At 42.9% G+C, this 19347-nt stretch overlaps 1 protein-coding gene across 1 annotated transcript; it reads left to right on the top strand.

The window, feature by feature from the left end:
• The first annotated feature begins 665 nt into the window (after positions 1 to 665).
• LOC136520051 (transcription factor DIVARICATA-like) lies at positions 666 to 1821 on the top strand. Its single transcript, XM_066513452.1, has 3 exons — positions 666 to 803; positions 885 to 1099; positions 1308 to 1821. The coding sequence occupies exons 1-3, from the start codon at positions 666 to 668 to the stop codon at positions 1819 to 1821; spliced, it is 867 nt and encodes a 288-aa protein (XP_066369549.1).
• The last annotated feature ends 17526 nt before the right edge of the window (positions 1822 to 19347 follow it).

Raw genomic sequence — 19347 nt, 5'->3', positions numbered from 1 at the left:
TATTACAAGTCATGATCATTTATGTTGCAGTAGCTCATCAAGATATTTGAATAGATAAATATATATCACACGAGTGAGATAGAGCATTGCAACTCATTAGACTTCCCCATTGATGATGTAGTCAACTAATAGTAGCTAAACCAGATGCTAGTATCATTATGTCCTATGTGCCTAGGAATGATATCAGTGGCGGTATGGCCATGCATGACCACACATGTCACCCTATCAATGGAAACATACTTGGGTGGACCTGGGTCTACCTTGAAACCTCACCTCCACAACCAAATTAGAGTGCACTAGTGTTTCTCTACCTTTTCTACTCTCAAGTTTGTGCTCTGCATAGGAAAACTGTTGGTGTTGGCAAGTTGACAATGTGTATATGGAGCTTATAGCAATCTTCTAGCACTAAATATTAATGCATTTAAGAAAAATAGTAGCACAAGTAGAGATATACTATATATACAGGGTGTATAATATTCGTTGACTTTGTTATCAAAATCTCAATTTTGCCTTCATATCAAAGTCAATTGTCCAATTAATCAAAATTAGGACAAAAAGATTCACATGAGGCCTATAAATACTAGCCTTGGTGTTTGCCAATCCCCACAACCCAACAACCCTCGTTCTTAGCTCAAACTACCAATTGTTGCATAGTACTCGACCACATGGATCCCATGTTCAAGGGAGATTGGAGTGCCTCTGAGATCAAGATGGTGAAATCTCTCATTGCAAGGGACAATGCCAACAACAATGGTGCTAGTGATATGAACAAGAAGCATAATCAAATTGTGGATGAGCTCCAGGCAATGTTCCCTTACAAGGAGAAGCATCAGGTAACCAGCTTGTACATTGATGTCATGGTGGAGATGATGCAAACATTGCAGAGTGGCAACCAACAAGTGGAAGCAAGTAGCAACCTCATGAATCAACCCTTTGGGTTGTTTGTGGGGGATCCATCCATGGGCAACATGGAAGCATTTGATGGTTATCAAAAAGGGGAAATGTTCGGCATGAGGAATATGGAGACTCCATGGAGGAAGCCCACTCCTCCGAAGGAGATCCAACACACTAGGAGGTTTTGGACCATAGACGAGCATAGGTTAGTTATTTGCTCGATCCTTAAAGCATCTCATACATATTTTTAATGCTTGTCACATGAAGTTTTACTACCCTTGTTCAGCATAGGTTATGAGGTATTACTATGATGAGGTGTTTATATAATCTTTTTTTACCAATCATGAATATATATGGAAATGGAATCTAAATTTCTGCCTAATTAGTTCACTTCAAACTCTACCTCATTATAGGCAATTCCTCCGTGGTCTACATGTGTACGGTCGTGGAAATTGGAAGAACATCTCTAGGCACTTTGTTACCACCAAGACCCCTATGCAGGTTTCTAGCCATGCTCAAAAGTACTTCCTCAGGAAAGAAAATGGCAACAAGAAGCAGCGTTATAGCATCAATGATATTGGACTTTATGATTTTGAGTCCTTATCACAGACAAATGCTTCTGTTTGGAAGGAGCCCACCTTTTGTGGAGGTGTCTACAACACAAATCACTACAGCTTTGGTGGACATCCTACTTCCATGAACAATGCCCAGGCTTGGGCACCATTCCTATACCACACTGGCCATGGAAGTAGCAGTAGTAGCCAGATGGCCACCTTGCCTATTGGCCAGCAACAAGAGGAGATGGGAGCTAGTAGTTCTTTAGTGGCTCCGACCATGGAAGCAGATGAGGGCCACTTGGACTGGACTAGTGATAAGCTAGGAGATCTTCTTGATATTCAGTGGATGATGAAGGCGGACATGAACTAGGTTTTATACACCATCTAGTATGCCAAGTTGCATGGTGGCCTATTAGTTCATCCTATATATGTGGGTTTACCATCATAGTATTCTCTTATGCTAGAGTGTGAGCAACTTAGTTGTCATGAAATATTGTCTGGTACTTTCAAATTAATGTATGTGTCTTGTTTCATTGTGGCATTTTATTTAGTTTGGTGTATTGGCTATGTCAGAATCAATATTACATTGAGCTTATTTATTTATTCTTAGAATTATCCTATTTTATATTATTTGATTGTTTTAATGGTTGGTTGTGGAGACTTATACTCTAATACATATTGATCGCTTAGACATTAGACAGATTAGAGAAGTAGAGCATGGAATTTCATAGGCATATATCTAAGACTAAGGAAATGTAAGACTCCCATGTACAAACTGATCTTAAACAATTCACCCATGTATGCAACTTGTTCCTCTAGAGAGGGTGGCATGCCGCACATTACATTGTTGTACTATTTCACTTTGGAGTATTCTATGGTTTTGGAATTTTTGCATGGAATCAATTGAGATTATGACAGTAAATTTTCAAGTATCTAAATATTACTAGCTAATCCAAACAAGGGATAAATTCATAACAAGATGAAACATGAAGGATACAAATAAATAATCAACACCACAAAGATATATTAACAGTATAAATGGCGAGGAGGACAACAAGACAAAGGCTAGGTTCCTATAATGACCTTTGCTTCAATAACATGGTCAAGGAAGAAATATTATAGCAAGTGTAACAGTAGAGGATCAATCTACCATGAATGTGGTTAGGAGACCACTTGACCCATTTAACATGATGCGTTGGTACTATGTAGAACTAAAAACACAATGATTCAAGATTGAGACAATGGAAGAGGGCCAAAACACCTTTGGCATCGTTGGTAGGCCACTTGATGTGTTAGGCGACCATTGAAAGAACCTAGCAGCTTGCTCCTTTGCTCTATCATGACATGGTGGAATACAAGAACATAAATGCCAAAGATGTAAGAGAGGGAGAAGGGGGTCGGACAACCTCTCAGGTGTTCGTATGATGACTCCCCTTGCTCTCCTCTAAAAGTACCACTACAAGGTGCTCAAGTAAACTCCCAAATCAGGCAAGCACATTGTAGCACCCGGTTCTAAAAACAAAATCAGAGGCACACCATATGTGAGCCTAGGAAGTTAAATCTCACATATAGATACAAATAAGGGTAATATCAATAGACAATTCTCAATATATAACGTACTTAGTATAAAGAATATAACCTAAGATAGCAAACAACGGAAAGACAACTCCGATCTTCGGGTGAAGACTCTAATTCCATAGGGACAACTAACAGGTTGATCATAAGCCTAATTCCTCCAAACTCTAGCAATTTGGTACCCATCAGAGATTTTTCCAAAGATTTAAAAAGTAAAGCAAGCGTAAGTACATGTCGTACTCAAGAAATATAACATGGGGTTCATGAGGCTCAAAAGGCTAACACTGGTTTAATTGTGATTAGCTTTTATTGAGTGATCTTTTAGCAATTGGGTGGCAACAAGTTTATTCACAAGCCCACATAAACACATGATCAGGTAAACATGAATAATGAATATCATAAACAGTAACCATTAGTGAGCATCTTTATCATCAGTTTTCATCATCTATTCTGTAAGGGTCCAAGGCCGCTCATGACCATGAGCATGGCTGATATACCAGTTTTATAGTCTACAGAGGTTGTACACTTTCATTGTGAGTCATGATTTACCCTTTTGCCCGAGGCGGCCAACCTCTTGACCCACTACCAAGGAAGGTCAGTAGAGTTCATTATGAAGCCTTTCAAAGGTTTGTCTAACAAGTTAGGGCCATTAGATTCACTCAGCAAACAGATGTAGAGCCTTCCTTCCCAATGGCACAATGACGTGCAACCTATACACAAGGGACAGTGGCCGCACTATACCTGATTCAGCAAGCCATTCTTATGCCATAAAGGTAACCTCTAACAAGCTATAAAAGGTCCTCATACTGTCGATGTTTCACCACCAATAGCCTGCCACGGGGGTACCCGGGGCAGTATGTTTAGGCTTCAGCGTATGCGGAACTCGACGGTTAACGCAAGAGACAGTCGATTTATCCTGGTTTGGACCCCCAAACTTTGATCGAGTAATAGCCCTACGTCCAATCGGCATTAGCCTTTGCGTTGGATTGATTGTAAAGTGTTGTGTTGTCATAAAATCTCTCTGTCCCTAGGAACCCTGCCCTCCCTTATATAGTCAGGAGGTCAGAATCCTAGTTGGTTTACAATGAGAGTTCCTAGTAGGATTACAGAATAATACTACTACTAAGATTACAGGGGAAGAATCCTAGTTAGACTAGATCTTCTCCCTTCCTAGCGGGGTATCCCATTGGTCCCGTACCGACAAGCCCCCAAGCACTTCATGGTTGAGTTCTGCAAGCCACGTCTTGTTCCTTCAAGTCTTATCGAGCAGGAACAAGCATCGTCCGAGTGCTTTCTTGAGCGAAACCATGTAGCGCTTCGTGAGATCTTCACGTGGTGTGTACCTTTTGAAGAAAAAAGTACTCCCATTTGGGTGTAGCCCCCGAGCCTCTTGTTGTTTAGCACAAGGAGCTAGAGGGTCTTCTCTTGAAATTGCTCTAATTCTTCATCGAAGGGCTCCTGAGCATATACCCAGGTTCTTTGTTAAAAAGATCTCGGATATAGCCATGTTCGGGTTCTTTTTATTGTGTGGTCTTAAAGTGGTTTGTCATGAAGAAGTCTTCTGAGTGATGTGCGCTTTTTTGAAGGAAAAAGTGCACTCACTGAGTGTAGCCCCCGAGCCTCTTGCTATTTGGAACAAAAAGTTGGAGGGTCTTGAATCTTATGTTGTTTGAAAAGTTGCTGTCTTGATGATTTCTTTTGAGTGATGTGCGCTTTTTTGAAGGAAAAAGTGCAGTCACTGAGCGTAGCCCCCGAGCCTCTTGCTGGGTTCTTTTTATCCAAAAAGAACTTGGATATAGGTTCTTAACATGTTCTCTGGTAGTCTGCTATTATCAGATATAGTTGTATGGTGGTGGTTGATAGTAAATGTTGTTTGTTCATGAGTTGTACAGTGTTGGTATATTCTTCCAAATATGCTAGTTCTCGAGTATTGCTCCTTCATGCCTGACTCCTCTTTCATTGAATTCTGTCTTTTCACTGTGTCCTTTGTTAGGTTTGTTCCGCTGGTGCTCCTGGTCTAGGTGCACTGCTTCTTTGGCTTATAAATATCCTCCTCGTGTGTTGTTTTGATTCATCGAGCATTTTGTTGTGTGGTCTGAAATCTCCGTAGTCATGAATATGGTAGTTTGTGAAGTAGAGCAGCCTCTGGGCGTATTTTGCCATTCTTGTGTATCTTGTCATAGCTGGAGGGAGTCTTGTGATAGGAATTATAGGTAGGCTAATCCTGCAGCAGCATTGTACTTGGAAGTACATGGCGGTAGTTGGAGGGAGTCTTGTGATGTGGGATGCGATCCTTCATCTGGTAGTTCTGGGTTGATCCTCATCGCCTGCCCTGAGACTGTCCGGTGCAGTTCAACACCATATCCAGCATCACATCAGACTTGGGTAGACAGATGCCTACCGACCTTCTCTGCTCCATGTTGTCCCACCATGCTGTTGATTTTTGCCTTGGATGCACTGTGTCCGTCCTTTGAAGAAAACAGTGTAGCCGAGTGCGGTTTGTTCTACCGAGTAGCAATTTGGAACACGTAGTCGTTCCAGAGCCTAGCCGTGTCCAGGTTCCTCTTTGCTACTTTGCTTGTTGTAGTACCAAGTTCGTTGGGTCTTGACAGATGTGTAATCTTCTATTTTTTGAAACCATTTATAACGGAAAGAATCTTGTCTTCTAAGTTGTCATTCTTTATTCTCCTGATGTCCCGGTTGTTGATGAGATTTTCGAGTTCTTTCTGTAAGGACCGGGTTATTGCGCTCCTTGTGAGGTATCCCTTCTTTGCTTTATTGTTGATGAGTTCTTTTTGTAGTAATATGATAACTCCGCCGTGGTGCTGGATGGATAAGTCTGATATCTGCCCGTTGAATTATACCGTTGTGTGGATTTGAGTCGTCCGTTATTTTAGTTGCGTTAGTAAATGGACCGTTGCGTCCTCATGCCGTGTTAAAACGGGCCTGGTGGGCCGTGTTTTTTCTGGTGTAAAATCTATTTAAGGGCCTTTCCTCTTCTTCTTCCTTGCTACCCTAATTTTCCTTTGAAACCCTAGTCTTCAAACTTCCACCGCTGCCATTGTTGCTATCATCTGAGCGCTGTCGTCCAAGCCTTCTCAATTCTTAGTGAGTATATGGGTAGGAAGAAGTTGGCGAGTAAGTCCTAGGCGACCTTTGTCGATGAGGAAGCATCGCTCTCCGTTATTGAAAATCAAGAATTCATGGCGATGAGGGCTGCTCAGAAGATCTGGCCGGCTCCAACAACAACTGAAGATCAGCTTCGCGAGCTCGTTAGCGATGGTCTAATTCAGAGCAAGGATATTGCTGATTGGAGAGCTCCAAGCGAGCATCGGGTCCCTGCTCTAGGTCCTAGTGAGATTATTCTTTTCGTCTCCTTTATCCATGCCGGTCTCTGCCTTCCTGCTTCTGCTTTTCTTCACCGATTTCTCCACTATTTTGGGATTAGCCTGAATCATCTTGCTCCTAATGTTGTCCTTCATCTTTCTGTTTTCGTTCATCTTTGTGAAACTTTCCTTGGAATTCCTCCTTCTCTCTCTCTCTTTCGCTACTTCTTTCGTCTGAAGCCACAACCCCGCCGTGATGACACCAATGTTCTTGGTGGCTGTGGGATTTAGTTTCGCCAAGGTTTTAAGAGCAAATTCTTTGACTATGACCTAGTTGATTCTATGAGGGATTGGCGTGCTGACTGGTTTTATGCCACCAATTTGATTCCTCCTCTTTTCGTTCATTCTGGATCTGGTCCCTTGGTTAATGACTGCTGGGAAAAGAATCCTGTGACGGCGGCTGAGCTCCAGGCGATCAAGCCGTTTCTTGAGAGGATTTGCACTCTGAAACAGTAAGGCTTGACCAGCTTTGGGATTATTTCTAGTTTTCTTCGCCACTAAGTTCAACCTTTGAAGGAGCGAGAACATTTTGGTTTTGAGTACTCAGGGGCGGAGGACCCTTCTCGTATGGTCCCTGCCCTTGAGTTGACTGATGAAGAGGTGCTCGAGCATCTTTAGAAGATGCTGAAAGGAGTAAGCATTGTCCCGCTTGCTGTCCTTGAGTATAGTGCTAACAACCCACCCCTTGCTGTGAGTTGTTCTTTTCTTATGCGGGTACTTTTGAGTGTCTTTTGTTGTATCCACTTTTTGCTTAATCTTCCTTGTCTTGTTGTTTTACTCTTTTATAGGAATTGGGGCGTAATTTCGTCGATCCAATTCCCCTTGATGATTGCCCTGCAAATGTGGAGGCTGGGGGTAGTCTTGCTGGGGCATCCTTGACCAGTAAGTTTCAAACTACCATGATGCTTCTTGGTGTTTCTTCCACATTTTCTGACGTATATGAAGAGTAAGTTCCTCGTCCAATTCCTTGAGCTCCTCATACTTTCAGAAAGAGGGGGCGAGCGGATAGTTCTTCTTCTGCTCCATCTGCTGCCAAGAAGTTTCGTCAGTCAAGTACTCGTCCACGTACTCTAGTTGTAGATAGCATGCTCTTAGGTGAGCATATTAATACGCTCTATCCTTTTGTTGTTTGTTTTTATCTTTGACCGATTACTTTTGTCCTTTTTTAGCTGGTGCTATGGTGGCCTTGGTTGAGAGTGAAGAAGAGGAGGATGATGATGTCACCCTTGTTACTCATTGGTGAGTTATTTTCTTGTTTTCCTGTTGTTGAACCCCTCTTTTTGTTTTGACTTTGGTTTTGTTCCCTTGTAGTAAGCGATCATCGAGTTCGAGTTCTTTTAGGGCTCCAGTACCGGCCATGCTACTCCCATCGCAGGGTGGTGGTGATGTTTTTGCTGCTGTGGTTCCCCCTGTGAGGTCTTCTTTTGGTTTTATGAAGAAGAAGATAGCTGAGTGAGTGAATTCTGGTTTTATTTCTTTGCTTCTGTTCTCCTTTTTTCTTATTCTTATTAGCGAGTTTCCTTATCAACTTTCAGGCCTTCGTCTTTCCTAAACCCTCAGTCGACTTCTTGTCAGACCTCTGGTGCGCCCTTGTGTACTGAGTCTCAGGACTCGGAATGCATGGTTGTTGAGGTAGCTGTGAGGGGGGGCAGAGTACATAGCTGCTAATTTGCTGACTCCTGAGGTGACCATGGGCATGGTGGCAGATTCATCTAAGGGGTTGGCCATGGCTTCCCAGGAGATTGCCCTGGTCGTGCCTTCTTTGCATCGGCTGGCTTCTCCCTCTTCTCTTCTTGCTTCTGGCGGTCTGCCTTTGGCCAATGACGTGGTGCAGCAATTTGATGCCACTCATCGATTGTCAGAGCTAACCGCCGCCTGGGGAAGTTTGTCGACCCTTGCGACTTCTTTTGGGGAAAAGCTCTAGGTAAGTTTTTCTGAAGTTCTTTCTTTGGATGTTCGTTTTTCTTCTGTCCTTATGTCTTGTTTTTCTCTCTCTTTTTGCTCAGTCTTTTTCTCATGATCATACCGGCTTCTTTTTCTCATCTGAAACTAAGAAAAAGTTATCTTCTGAGGTGAGTACCCTAAAGGCAGAGCTTGACCTTTGTCGGGCCAAGTTGGAGACCGAGCGTCAGATGCACTAGAAGGAGGAGAAGGCTCTCCATGCCCGGGTAGTTGAGGTAGAAGAGCAAAAGGATGCAGCTGCCTAGGAGGCCTTGAAAAATGTGGAGGCCATGAAGAAAGAGTGCCATGGTATTGCGAGTTCTTTTTCGTTTCCTTTTGTATTCAGATTTGCCTTTCTGCTGACTTATCTTTTGTTGCTTGGTCTAGCTCTCTGAGTTGAAAAGCAGAAGCTCTCGAAGGGTATCGAGATGATGAAGACACTCGTTCGTACTAACGACAATAAGGCTGAGGAGGTAATTACTCGAGAGAAGAACTCACGCTTGCTAAGTTGATTAGGCGTAGAGCTGACAGAGATCTTGTGCAGGCCCAAAAACCATTAAAGACTTGACTGGCAAGTTGGCAATGGCTACTGAGAACTAGAAAGCTTTGTGGAAGTCTTTTCGGTCAGTAGCCGACCTTCTCCGGACTCCAGCAGATGATGGTCATTCTTGGGCTCAGTTTATTCCCCAAGTGCCGACCCGTTTCTAGGAGTTCGTGAAGAGGTGTGCCCATCATGTACTAGGAATGTTCTTGCCCAGGTCTGGGTTCTTTCTCTAGAGTTTCCTTCGTCCAAGGTTGCTGATGAAGCCGAGAGTCAAGAGTATCTGGATGCTGTTGAGAAGTTGGAGCCTGAGGTCGAAGATTTAGCTAGGAAGATTGTAGATAATCTTAACATTGATATTTCTTCTCCTGATGACAATGCTTGATGTAATCGACCTTTGTATTCCAGCTTCTATGATAAAACACTATACTTGAAGACTGAATGGAGATTCTTTATTTTTTGTTGATATCTTCTTTGTCTGTATTTCTTTGTCTTGTAAACAACCCGGCTTAGGTAAATCATTGTCTTGACAAACTTTCTTGATATGTCGAGTGCTTTTCTGGCTTTAGTTTGTGCCTTGTAAACAACTCGGTATATGTAGATTGATTTCCTTGATTTGTCGAGTGCTTGTCTGGCTTTCGTCTGTGACTTGTAAACAACTCGGTATAGATCGTTGTCTCGACAAACTTTGTGTTCTTGTTAGTACTAAAAAGACTTAGGACATCTCCAGCTTCTTCTTTTTGGCTTAACTTGGAATGTGGTCAGCATCTGGTCCTATCCCTGGTTGCAAAAACATCCTAGGATTGACAAGCCCCTGAGCACTTCATGGTAGAGCTCTAGAAGCCTAGTCTTGTTCCTTCAGGTCCTGCCGAATAGGTACAAGCGTCGTCCGAGTGCTTTCTTGAGCGAAACCGTGTAGCGCTTCTTGGGATCTTCTGAGTGTAGCCCTCGAGCCTCTTGATATTTGGAACAAGGAGCTAGAGGGTCTTGTCTTGAAATTGCTCTGATTTATGCTCAAGATTAGTTTTAGTCATTTTGCTTTTTGGTTCGGGTGTTAGCTTATTAGCTACCCTCATCGGCGGGCTCAAGCATCTTTTTGGCTCTTTTGCTCTTGGCCGGTATGCTCAGGTGTATTTTTAGCCATTTTACTTTTTGGTTCGGGTGTTAGCTTGTTAGCTACCCTCATCGGTGGGCTCAAGCATCTTTTTAGCTCTTTTGCTCTCGACCGGTATGCTTAGGCGTCTTTTCAGCCATTTGGCTTTTTGGTTCAGGTGTTAGCTTATTAGCCCCTCATCGGTGGGCTCAAGCATGTTTTCAGCTCTTTTGCTCTCGGCCGGTATGCTCAGGCGTCTTTTCAGCCATTTTGCTTTCTTGGTTCGAGTGTTAGCTTATTAGCTACCCTCATCGGCGGGCTCAAGCATCTTTTTAGCTCTTTTGCTCTTGGCCGGTATGCTCAGGCGTCTTTTCAACCAATTTGCTTTTTGGTTCGGGTGTTAGCTTGTTAGCTACCCTCATCGGTGGGCTCAAGCATCTTTTTAGCTCTTTTGCTCTCGGCCGGTATGCTCATTAGAAACAACTCGGGGAAAGCCATAATAAGACGTATGTTGTCGAGAAAGAACCATCTTTATTGATCATGAACACTGATAAGCCATAATGGTACATATGTTGTCGAGGTGCACCATCTTTATTGATCATGAACATTGATCTCTTGTGGCTTGTATATATATTCTTCCTTGAGTTGTTTTTATGCGTAGAATCTTTTTAGCTGGCTGATGTGCCATGTATTGTTGACTTCTTTTCCATCTTCAGTTATCAACTTGTATGTGCCTGGTCTGGTGACTTTTGTGATAATAAAAGGACCTTCCCATGGACTGAGTAGTTTATGGCGTCCGTCAGTTTTTTGTATTCTTCTTAGTACTAGGTCTCCGACTTGTAGTGTCCGAGGCTGTGTATTCTTGTTGTAGTGGCGTCTTAATCCTTGGAGGTATCTTGCTAATTTAAGGGTAGCGTTTACTCTGACTTCTTCTGTACTATCGAGCTCTAATCTTCGGGTTTGTTCTGCTTCTCCTTTATCATATTGTTCTATCCTTGGTGACGTCTAGATCAAGTCGGTAGGTAGTACGGCTTCTGATCCATAAACTAGGAAAAAAGGTGAGTATCCGGTGGCTCTGCCCATTTGAGTCCGTAGCCCCCATACAACCTTGGGTAATTCTTTAATCCATTTTGATCCACAGTCCACTAGTTTTTCATACAATCTTGGTTTTAATCCGGCTAGTATGAGTCCATTAGCCCTTTCTACCTATTCGTTGGCCTCTGGATGTGCGACTGATGCGTAATCTATTCTGAAGCCGCAGTCCTGTGCCCAACTTTGGAATTCTATGGCTGTGAAGGGAGAACCCAAATCTACGATGATTCGATTGGGCATGCCGAAGCGGTGCATAATGTCTTGGATGAACTCAACTGCTTTGGCTGCGCTATATTTTGCGAGTGGTTTGTATTCAATCCACTTGGTGAACTTGTCAATTGCTACAAAGATGTAGTCAAAACCGCCTTTTGCTTTCTTGAGAGGTCCTACTTGATCCAGCCCCCAGCAGGAGAAAGGCCAAGCAGGTGGGATGCAGATGAGATTGTGAGCTAGCACATGAGCTTGTCTTGTGAACATTTGACAACCTTTGCATCTTCTGACAAGTTCTTCTACGTCTTTCAAAGCAGTTGGCTAGTAGAATCCGGTACGGAATGCTTTGCCGACTAGTGTTCTTGAAGCAGCATGATTTCCACAGCAACCTGAGTGTATTTCGTCTAGGATCTCTTTGCCCTCTTCAAATGAGACACATTTTAGGAGTACTCCTGATGATGTGGCTCTTCTGTAGAGTTTGTTTCCCACTAGGACGTAGTTCTTGCTTCTACGAACAACTCAGGTAGCTTCCTCTTTTTCCGCTGGCAACTTATTCTCTTTGATGTAATCAACAAAAACCTAGGTCCATGAAGTGGTGATTACCAAAATCTAGGTGCCTTTAGCTAGGATTTTAGGGGTTATCTCACCGGGTTGTTTGATAGAGGGAGCGGATAACTCCTCTATGAATACACCGGGTGGGACCTTCGCCCTGTCTGATCCAAGCTTGGCGAGGACATCAGCCGCAATATTAGAATCATGTAGGACATGTAGAATTTCTAATCCTTGAAAATGTTTTTTGAGCTTTCGTATTTCAGCACAGTAAGCGCCCATGTTTTCTTTGGTGCAATCTCAATCTTTGTTGACTTGATTGATGACTACTGCTGAATCACCGTATACGAGTAAATGCTTGATTCTGAGGGTAATTGCCACTCGTAGCCCGTGGATGAGGGCTTTGTATTCTACTTCATTGTTTGTAGCTTGCCATAATATCTAAAGGACGTACTTGAGTTGTTTTCCGTCTAGAGAAATGAGGAGAACGGCTACACCGACTCCGCCTAGCTTGAGTGATCCATCAAAGTACATCTTCCAATGATCAAGGATGGTATTTGACATAGGTTGTTGAATTTCTGTCCACTCGACAACAAAATCGGCCAGGGCTTGAGATTTAATTGCCTTCCATGGGGTGAAATCGATATTGAGAGCACCAAGTTCAACCGCCCACTTAGATATGCACCCTGTTGCGTCTCTGTTGTGTAGGATGTCTCCGAGTGGGAAATCTGTCACCACGGTAATCTTGTGGCTTTCAAAGTAGTGGCGAAGCTTGCGTGAAGTGATTAGTAGGGCGTAGAGTAATTTTTGCACATGCGGGTACCAGATTTTTTATTCTGACAGTACTTCGCTGATGTAGTATATGGGGCGTTGTACTTTATATACACACCCTTCTTCTTCTCTTTCTACGACAATCGCTGTGCTGATCATAGTAGAAGTTGCCGCAATGTACAACATCATGTCTTCGTATTTCTTTGGAGGTGTGAGAATGGGCGAGGAAGTTAGGTATGCCTTGAGCTTCTTCAAAGCTTCGTTGGCTTCTTCTGTCCACTCGAATTTGTCTGTCTTCTTTAGAGTTTAAAGAAAGATAACCCTTTTTCGCCGAGTCTTGATATGAAATGATTTAGGGCCACCATGCAGCCTATTAGCTTCTGCACATCTTTGACACTTCGAGGAGGGCCCATCTCTGTTATGGCTCGAATTTGCTTGGCGCTTACTTCGATTCCGTGATGACTGACCAAGAATCTAAGTAGTTGTCCTGAAGGAACTCCGAATACACACTTGTTTGGGTTCAATTTCCACGTCCATCTTTTCAGGTTTTTGAAGGTTTGCTTTAAGTCATCAATTAGTGTATTTGGGTTCTTTGTCTTTAGTACTACGTCATCCACGTATGCCTCTATGTTTTCGCCGATCTGATCACCTAGGCACGTTTGGATAGCTCTTTGGTAAGTGGCACTAGCATTCTTGAGTCCAAATGACATGGTTTTGTAGTAGTAGGCACTGAATGGAGTGATGAAAGATATCTTGCTCTGGTCTTGTTCCTTTAATGTGATCTGGTGATATCCTGAATAGCAATCAAGGAAGGATAATAGGGCGGATCCTGTAGTTGAATCAACTATCTGATCAATGCGTGGTAGCCCGAACGGATCTTTCGGGCAGTGTTTGTTGAGATCTGTGTAGTCGACACACATGCGCCACTCATCCGTATTCTTTTTTTGTACTAGAACTAGGTTTGCTAGCCAATCTAGATGGAGGATTTCTCTGATGAATCCGGCTACCATTAGTTTTGTGATTTCTTTTTTAATTGCTGCCTTCTTGTCGGGTGAGAATCGTCGTAGTTGTTGCTTCACAGGCTTGGAGCCTTCATTGATATCAATTCTATGCTCAGCCAACTCTCTTGGGACCCCTAGCATGTCGGCCGGATTCCAAGCAAAGATATCTTTGTTGTCCCGAAGAAAGTTGGTGAGCATGAGTTCCTATTTTGCTGAGAGGTGGGCGCTGATGGTTGCCGTTTTGGAGGGATCACCAGTGCCCAGGTCGATTTGCTTGATGTCGGCTTCTTTTGGTGGTGCTAGGATGCTGGATTTTTTAGCCGGTATCTCTAGCTCTTCTGGGCTCATTTCTGCTGCAACAGTGGCTATTTCTTTTCTTCCATCGACGGCATATGCTTTTGCTGCAATTTGGATTGCCTGAACATCGCAGTCAAAAGCGCGCTTCAAATCACTTCGAAGAGAAAGGACACCATTAGGCCCTGGCATCTTAAGCAATAGGTACGGATAATGCGGTATCACCATGAACTTTGCTAGTGTTGGGCGTCCGAGGATTGCGTGATATGATGAATCGAAGTCCGCAACTTCAAACTTGATGAACTCTATTCGGTAGTTCAAGGGAGTCCCAAAAGTAACCGGTAGAGTGATTTGTCCAAGTGGCATTACTGCCTTGCCAGGTACTATGCCATAAAAAGGTGTGCTTGTTGGTGTAATCATCCCGGTGAGTTGTAGTCCCATCTTCCTTAGAGTTTCTGAAAAAATGATGTTGAGTCCGGCTCCCCCGTCGATTAGTACTTCCATGACAGTCATATCGGCAATAGTTGGATCTAGAACCAGTGGGTAATGGCCTGTGTTTCCTACGCTAGTCCATTGGTCTTCTCTTGAAAATTGGATTGGATACTATGACCAATTGAGATATCTTGGTGTAGCCGGTTCTGCTGCCATGATGGTTCGTAACGCTAGCTTTTCTTGATGTTTGCTTCTGGAATCTAGAACCTCGGCAAATATTACTGCTACTGTCCCCTGGATTTTTGGAATCCCTTATCTTTGTGGTTGTCTTCTTCTTTTTTCTGATTGCCTTCTTCAGTATTCTCCTTACTATCTTTTCTTGTGTATCGATCTTTGAAGGTGTAGCAATCTCCGATGGTGTGATTTCCTTTGGGGTGCAAGATGCAACACATGTTTTCAATGTTGTCATACCTTTTGGGCTTGGAAAACTTCCTTGATTTGTTAGTCACTGCTACGGTGTTGTCTAGTCCATGTTTTCTTTCCTGTTGTCTGTTGTTTCGATGATTTTGCTTGTCTGGGTTGTCTCGGTTGTTTCTATTAGGGAATCTTTCTCTTGTCTTTTCTTTTGTAGTAATCATCTTTTCCACTATTCATCTAAATTCTTCATTGTTTCTTGGGTTTTCTTTGCAGAAGTCTTGAAATTGCCACCTACCCATGATTCCGTGAGAGAAAGCTTCAATTACTTCTCATTGGGTGATGTCATGTACTTGAGCTCGTAGTTCGCCAAATCGTCGATAGTAATTTCTGAGACTTTCACCTCCTTTCTGCTTGAGTCCTTTTAACTCTACGTGGGTGATTGGGTGTGTAATGATACCTACAAAATTTTCGCAGAAAGCTTTTTGCAAGTCCTCCCAATTTCGGATTGATCATGGATTCAATTTGTCAAACCATTGAAGTGGCACCGTTTCTAGGGCCATGGGAAAGACACAAGGTCTTGATGTCATCGTCTCCTCCGGCAATTCAATCAATTGTGAGTAAATCCTGAGCCATTGCTTTGGTTCGGTCTTGCCATCATACTTGGAGTGGTTGGATGGCTTGAACTTATGAGGCAGTCGTATTGAAGCAAGTCTGTTTGCAAAATAGGGGAATCTATTGTGCGTTCTGGATTCTGTGTATTCTGATTCATTGCCCCCTTCTTGCCAACTGTTGTCTTGGTGAGAGTAGTTTTGCGTGGCTATCCGAGTAGGTGCTTTACTTCTGGCCTTTCTTGGTTGTTCGACGTGGTCGTTTTGACTATGGTTCCTTCTGCTTTCTCTGTTTTGACTTCCACTTGGTCCAAGTCTCTCGAAAGTGGACTTCCTTTGATTTTGATCTTCCTGCTCATGAGATGTTAACCTGTTAGGTAGTGTTGAGCAGGCCCTTCCATCATGTGTTCTTAGGACTGTTGATCAGAGGAAGTCTCGGAGCTGTTCTTGTTTTTCACTAGGATGTGAAGTTGCCCTGAGTTCTTCTAGTGCCTCTCGGATCTTATCATAGGGTGTATTCACCACTCGTCCTTCTTCGACCTCTCGCCCTGATTTTCTTCTATTGTACTCGGTTAGGTCTGACTCATATCTTATCTAAGCTTCATTACGCTGCTTAGCATGGCGTTGACGTCCTTGTTTCAATTTGTTCTTTCTCTCTCTGGCTTGCCTCTGACTCTCGGTCTCACCATCGTGCCCCAGGGTAAATGGTGATATGTTGGACTCAGATTCATCTGAAGACCTGACGTTGGGCGCTTCTAGGGGCACCTATGATGATCGAGGACGACGAATCATGAATACTTCTTGAGCGTGAGTTGTTCTATCATCGACGTCGGTTTTTGTACTGTCAGAGCTGTTGATAACTTCAGTAGAGGCTTCTAGGTCGCAGATTAAGTCCCCTTGGTAGGGTAGAGTTGTTGTTGTTGCATTGTCGACTAGTTGGGTGCCGCTATCCTCAGGAACGGAACCTGTAACGAAACCTGGCCAGTGGACGATGCAGTCTTAAGATGTTATAGTCAGTGTTTTCCTAAACGCAAAATGGTAAACAGTCGGTCACCTACCGTTTAGCCATTATTCAGGCAAAACGTCCCATTAAATGGGCTAAACGGCCAATTAAACGGGGTAAACAGGTGATTAAACAGAAACGGTGCACCACCGTGTAGCGTTTACACGGTGTTTACATGGGCTAAATGGCCATTTAGGCGAATAGTGGTTATAGTTAACACGAGACCTTCCTGGGCTCCTTTCAGTTGCATTCTAAGCACCGGATTGGTGGATCCTTCGGGCCATGTCTGATAAGATGTTGCCATGTTGTGGAGTCCGAATGGAAGAGGACCCGACTTCTTTAAAGTACTCTGAGTGTACTCTAAGTTGTATTCTTGATAGGTTGATATCATGTTTCGGAGCCTTGTCGGAAAAGAACTCGGTTTTTCGAAAGAATTCGGATAAGACTCTGTCTCGAAAGCGGAAACAGAGTTTGAATCGGATGCGTGAAGCCACAAAATCTGAGTTGGATCGGACATTGTGAGCTGCGTGAATCTTCCAGCAAGTTGATCTATCGTAGTTATCGAAATAGAATGGTCTTCATGATGATCTAAATTTTTGAGGAGACGGCTTTAGAGCCTGCCATTGTCGTCCGCCTCGTAGATCCATGAGCCAAAGATGAAGGTTGATCCCATCGAGAAGATCATGTTGTCGAGGTCCATCGAGCTCTTGGATGCAAAGTCGCTAAAAGCCCCTACCTGGCGCACCAGCTGTCGATGTTTCACCACTAATAGCCTGCCATGGGGGTACTCGGGGCAGTATGTTTAGGCTTCAGTGTATGCGGAACTCGATGGTTAACGCAAGAGACAGTCGATTTATCCTGGTTCGGACCCTCGATCTTTGATCGAGTAATAGCCCTACGTCCAGTCGGTGTTAGCCTTTGTGTTGGATTGATTGTAAAGTGTTGTGTTGTCATAAAATCCCTCTATCCCTAGGAACCCTGCCCTCCCTTATATAGTTAGGAGGTCAGAATCTTAGTCGGTTTACAATGAGAGTTCCTAGTAGGATTATAGAATAATACTACTACTAAGATTATAGAGGAAGAATCCTAGTTAGACTAGATCTTCTCCCTTCCTTGTGGGGTATCCCATTGGTCACGTACTGACACATACTTTGCTAAAGCCAAAGCCATATAGCCCTCATAGCTGTACTGTAAGTCCCAGATGTTTGCTTATAGATAAGTCCTTAGGGAGAGGAATCTAGAGCACCATAAAAACAAGCCAATGCTCTAGCCCCCTTGTTCCATGTTGCTAAAAAGCATCTTTTAATGTTTATTGCATATACCATTAGTCAAGTTACAAGATATAGTTGTAGTTGAGCACTAGCATCATACTACCCAATGCAATACCCCATAGGTATCAAGGCACAAGGTACAAAGTACTAGGAAATCCTTAGTGGTAATCAAGGTAGACACATGCAGCATGAATTAAGTGATTAAAGGTGTATAGGACAACTAGAAAGATCCCATGCTATACTTGCCTTAAATTCCTATCCTTCTTCTTGAATTATAACCTCCAAAGGACTTCTTCTGGATCACCAACTTCTTTTATATCACCAACACAAAGCTCACCGACTGGACATGATCATAAAGGACCACACAAGCATCTATGCAATCATACACGAAGCAAACAATAGATCTAAATTAGAACAGTACACCAAACATAAAATCAAGATGAAAAGTTTATAAAACAAATCTATGTCTTGCTACGAACACATAGACGTGAAAAGCACTCTAATCGGAGCTATAACGAAAAAGTTATGATTTAAACAAGATTTCCTTTAAAATAATAGATTAAATCTAACCTCAAATTTCAAAAGTTGAAATTATATTTAATAGTAAGATAAACATGTAGATTACGCAATTACGAATCTAACGCAACTTGAATAGATCAAATCGGAGTCAAAACGGAGAAATTATGGCCTAAAGAAAACTAATGGCAAAACTATAAATAGATTAAAACGTATTTTGAATCTACTAGAAAGAAACTATGGTTTCAGAATAGGAAAACATATTCTGGAAGTGTGCCATGGACTATACCTGATTCGGTAAGCCATTCTTATGCCATAAAGGTAACCTCTAACAAGCTAGAAAAGATCCTCATACTTTGCTAAAGACAGAGCCATGTAGCCCTCACAGCTGTACTGTAAGCCCTGGATGTTCGCTTATAGATAAGTCCTTAGGGAGGCCGCACTATACCTGATTCGGCAAGCCATTCTTATGCCATAAAGGTAACCTCTAACAAGCTAGAAAAGGTTCTCATAATTTGCTAAAGCCAAAGCCATGTAGCCCTCACAGTTGTACTGTAAGCCCCGAATGTTCGCTTATAGATAAGTCCTTAGGGAGAGGAATCTTGAGCACCATAAAAACAGCCCAATGCTCTAGCCCCCTTATTCCATGTTGCTAAAAAGCATCTTTTAATGTTTATTGCATATACCTTTAGTCAAGTTACAAGATATGGTTGTAGTTGAGCACTAGCATCATACTACCCAATGCAATACCCCATAGGTATCAAGGCACAAGGTACAAAGAACTAGGAAATCCTTAGTGGTAATCAAGGTAGACACATGCAGCATGAATTAAGTGATTAAAGGTGTATAGGACAACTAGGAAGATCCCATGCTATACTTGCCTTAAATTCTGATCCTTCTTCTTGAATTGTAACCTCCAAAGGACTTCTTCTGGATCACCAACTTCTTTTATATCACCAACGCAAAGCTCACCAACTGGACATGATCATAAAGCACCACACAAGCATCCATGCAATCATACACAAAGCAAACAATAGATCTAAATTAGAATAGTACACCAAACATAAAATCAAGATGAAAAGTTTTGTTGTCGGTCGACCCCTGCGCTCGGATGAGCATCTCCCAATGCTCCTCCATGCTGGCGCATGAGCCTCTCCCAGCGTGGTAGCATCTCTATCTCGAGGCTACGCCAGCCC

Source organism: Miscanthus floridulus, chromosome 18 (genome assembly GCF_019320115.1).
Source record: "Miscanthus floridulus cultivar M001 chromosome 18, ASM1932011v1, whole genome shotgun sequence".
NCBI lineage: Eukaryota > Viridiplantae > Streptophyta > Magnoliopsida > Poales > Poaceae > Miscanthus > Miscanthus floridulus.
The sequence above is the reverse complement of the archived record's forward strand: the minus strand, read 5'-3'. Positions and strand labels throughout refer to the sequence as shown.

Excerpts from the sequence above, each read along its gene's own strand:
- LOC136520051 (XM_066513452.1), top strand. The coding sequence starts at position 666 with ATGGATCCCATGTTCAAGGGAGATTGGAGTGCCTCTGAGATCAAGATG. Across the intron at positions 804-884 it reads AAATTGTGGATGAGCTCCAG|AGTGGCAACCAACAAGTGGA; the intron begins GCAATGTTCCCT and ends CAAACATTGCAG. Across the intron at positions 1,100-1,307 it reads TGGACCATAGACGAGCATAG|GCAATTCCTCCGTGGTCTAC; the intron begins GTTAGTTATTTG and ends ACCTCATTATAG.